The following is a 2,500-nucleotide window of genomic DNA, read 5'->3' as shown; positions in this document are numbered from 1 at the left end:
ACTGGTGGAAATGCTGATTCAGTAGACAGCACCAAGGTTCAAAAAATCCTGAATGGAAGAATGTTGTTGGTCAAAGAACTGCCTGAGTTAATCGGGTTCCACCCTGTTTCCCTCTGAGATCCCATAGGGTAGCCAAGTTCCACTAATCGCCCTTTGAGATCCCATAGGGTAGCCAAGTTCCACTAATCGCCCTTTGAGATCCCATAGGGTAGCCAAGTTCCACTAATCGCCCTTTGAGATCCCATAGGGTAGCCAAGTTCCACCTGTTCCCCTCTTAGACCCCACAGGTTAGCCAGGTTCCACCCTGTACACAGTGGTGGTGTCTGATTGGTTGGTTATTGTGTGTGTTCTCAGTTGTGGCGTCTGATTGGTTGGTCATTGTGTGTGTTCTCAGTGGTGGCGTCTGATTGGTTGGTCATTGTGTGTTCTCAGTGGTGGCGTCTGATTGGTTGGTCATTGTGTGTTCTCAGTGGTGGCGTCTGATTGGTTGGTCATTGTGTGTGTTCTCAGTGGTGGCGTCTGATTGGTTGGTCATTGTGTGTTCTCAGTGGTGGCGTCTGATTGGTTGGTCATTGTGTGTGTTCTCAGTGGTGGCGTCTGATTGGTTGGTCATTGTGCGTGTTCTCAGTGGTGGCGTCTGATTGGTTGGTCATTGTGTGTGTTCTCAGTGGTGGCGTCTGATTGGTTGGTCATTGTGTGTTCTCAGTGGTGGCGTCTGATTGGTTGGTCATTGTGCGTGTTCTCAGTGGTGGCGTCTGATTGGTTGGTCATTGTGCGTGTTCTCAGTGGTGGCGTCTGATTGGTTGGTCATTGTGTGTGTTCTCAGTGGTGGCATCTGATTGGTTGGTCATTGTGCGTGTTCTCAGTGGTGGCGTCTGATTGGTTGGTCATTGTGCGTGTTCTCAGTGGTGGCGTCTGATTGGTTGGTCATTGTGCGTGTTCTCAGTGGTGGCGTCTGATTGGTTGGTCATTGTGCGTGTTCTCAGTGGTGGCGTCTGATTGGTTGGTCATTGTGTGTGTCCTCAGTGGTGGCGTCTGATTGGTTGGTCATTGTGTGTGTTCTCAGTGAAGGTGTCCGGTGACCCCCAGAGCCGCATCAGGGAGCTGTCCAGAGAGGTGGCCCAGCGGGCAGGAGAGCTGAGGGCTGCCGGCCTCGCCAAGAAGGACTCCGAGAGATCCGACCACTTGCACCGACGCCACGAGACGCTACGCCACAGAGGTACACACACACACACACACACACACACACACACACACACACACACACACACAGTGAGGCCCCAGTGCTTCTTATGTAAGCAGAAATGTGCTCAGCACTGGCGTCCAAAGCAGCACGGAGCAGTGGCTTAACCAGCCTACTACCAGACTGTAGGACACCCACACACATACACACACACACACACGCTTAATCAGCCTACTACCAGACTGTAGGACACCCACACACATATACACACACACACACGCTTAATCAGCCTACTACCAGACTGTAGGACACACACACATACACACCAACTCTCTGACGTCTTACACACACCAACATTCTGAACTCTCTCTCTTTCTATCTCTTTCTTTCTTTCTCTCTCTCTCTCTCTATCTCTCTATCTTTCCCTCACACACTTGCACAGACCAACTCTCTGAAGTCTTGCACACACACACACACACAAACACACACATGCACACACACACACACACACACACACTTCCCACCTTTGCCCTCAAACACACACACACACACACACACACACACACACAGTTTTGTCATCCCTGCATCAGCCATGCGTGAGCGCGTGTTAGTTCCAGGCTCTCGCCCCTCATCAGCAGCTGACGCCTCAACAGGCCAACAGCTAACAGGCCAACAGCTGACGCCTCAACAACCCAACAGCTGACGCCTCAACAGGCCAACAGCTGACGCCTCAACAGGCCAACAACTGACACCTCAACAGGCCAACAGCTGACGCCTCAACAGGCCAACCTCGCCGTAAAGGCTTCCGTGTACTCCCGGTCCCCGACCTGTCGTGCGACAATGTGACGTCACAGGAATGACGGAACTATTTATACTCGCGCATGGTGGTCGCGACACTAGTTGCAGTATTCTCCTGAACAGCGGTGTCGCTGTTGTGAAAAGGCTATATCGCTACCTACATTAGACTGTAGAAAAAGAAATGTAAATATTCTCGGACAGCATTGGCAGAGAATGTCTAATAAGGGGAGAACCTCCACTCTTGGGAGACTTCCGGTTTCTGAACTGGTTGCAGTTCCAGTTCTGGTTCCACATGAGGGCGCTCACTAATAAGTGCAGAATGAATGGAGTCTATGGAGTTGTACCCCTCAAAATCCACTTTTCTTGGGATATTATTTTTGTCTGGAAATTTGAATGTTGCATTCAAAAGAGGGGGCAAAGAAAATACACACTGCCGAGTATTATATTTTTTTTAAGTCACTAATTTGTTCTAAAAAGCCTTTCAAACGTGTCAATAACATTATTCATTAGCAGAAAGCT

The 2,500-nt window shown here is 50.0% G+C and overlaps 1 protein-coding gene across 3 annotated transcripts in view; it reads left to right on the top strand.

Annotated features, from left to right (window-relative positions):
- Positions 1 to 2,500, top strand: part of usp53a (ubiquitin specific peptidase 53a) — an 80,636-nt gene that overhangs the window by 57,773 nt on the left and 20,363 nt on the right. For all 3 annotated transcript variants that reach the window (XM_076288461.1, XM_076288462.1, XM_076288463.1), the window contains one exon: positions 1,067 to 1,219. In XM_076288461.1, coding sequence (XP_076144576.1) covers positions 1,067 to 1,219 — 153 coding nt within the window. The remainder of the gene's footprint in view (positions 1 to 1,066; positions 1,220 to 2,500) is intronic.

The sequence above is a fragment of the Alosa pseudoharengus genome, unplaced genomic scaffold (assembly GCF_046254945.1).
Source record: "Alosa pseudoharengus isolate Yale_2024_CS ecotype anadromous, Long Island Sound unplaced genomic scaffold, YU_APseudo_1.1 YU_APseudo_1.1_scf_17, whole genome shotgun sequence".
NCBI classification, from domain to species: Eukaryota; Metazoa; Chordata; class Actinopteri; order Clupeiformes; family Clupeidae; genus Alosa; species Alosa pseudoharengus.
This window is presented reverse-complemented; position numbering and strand designations above follow the sequence as displayed.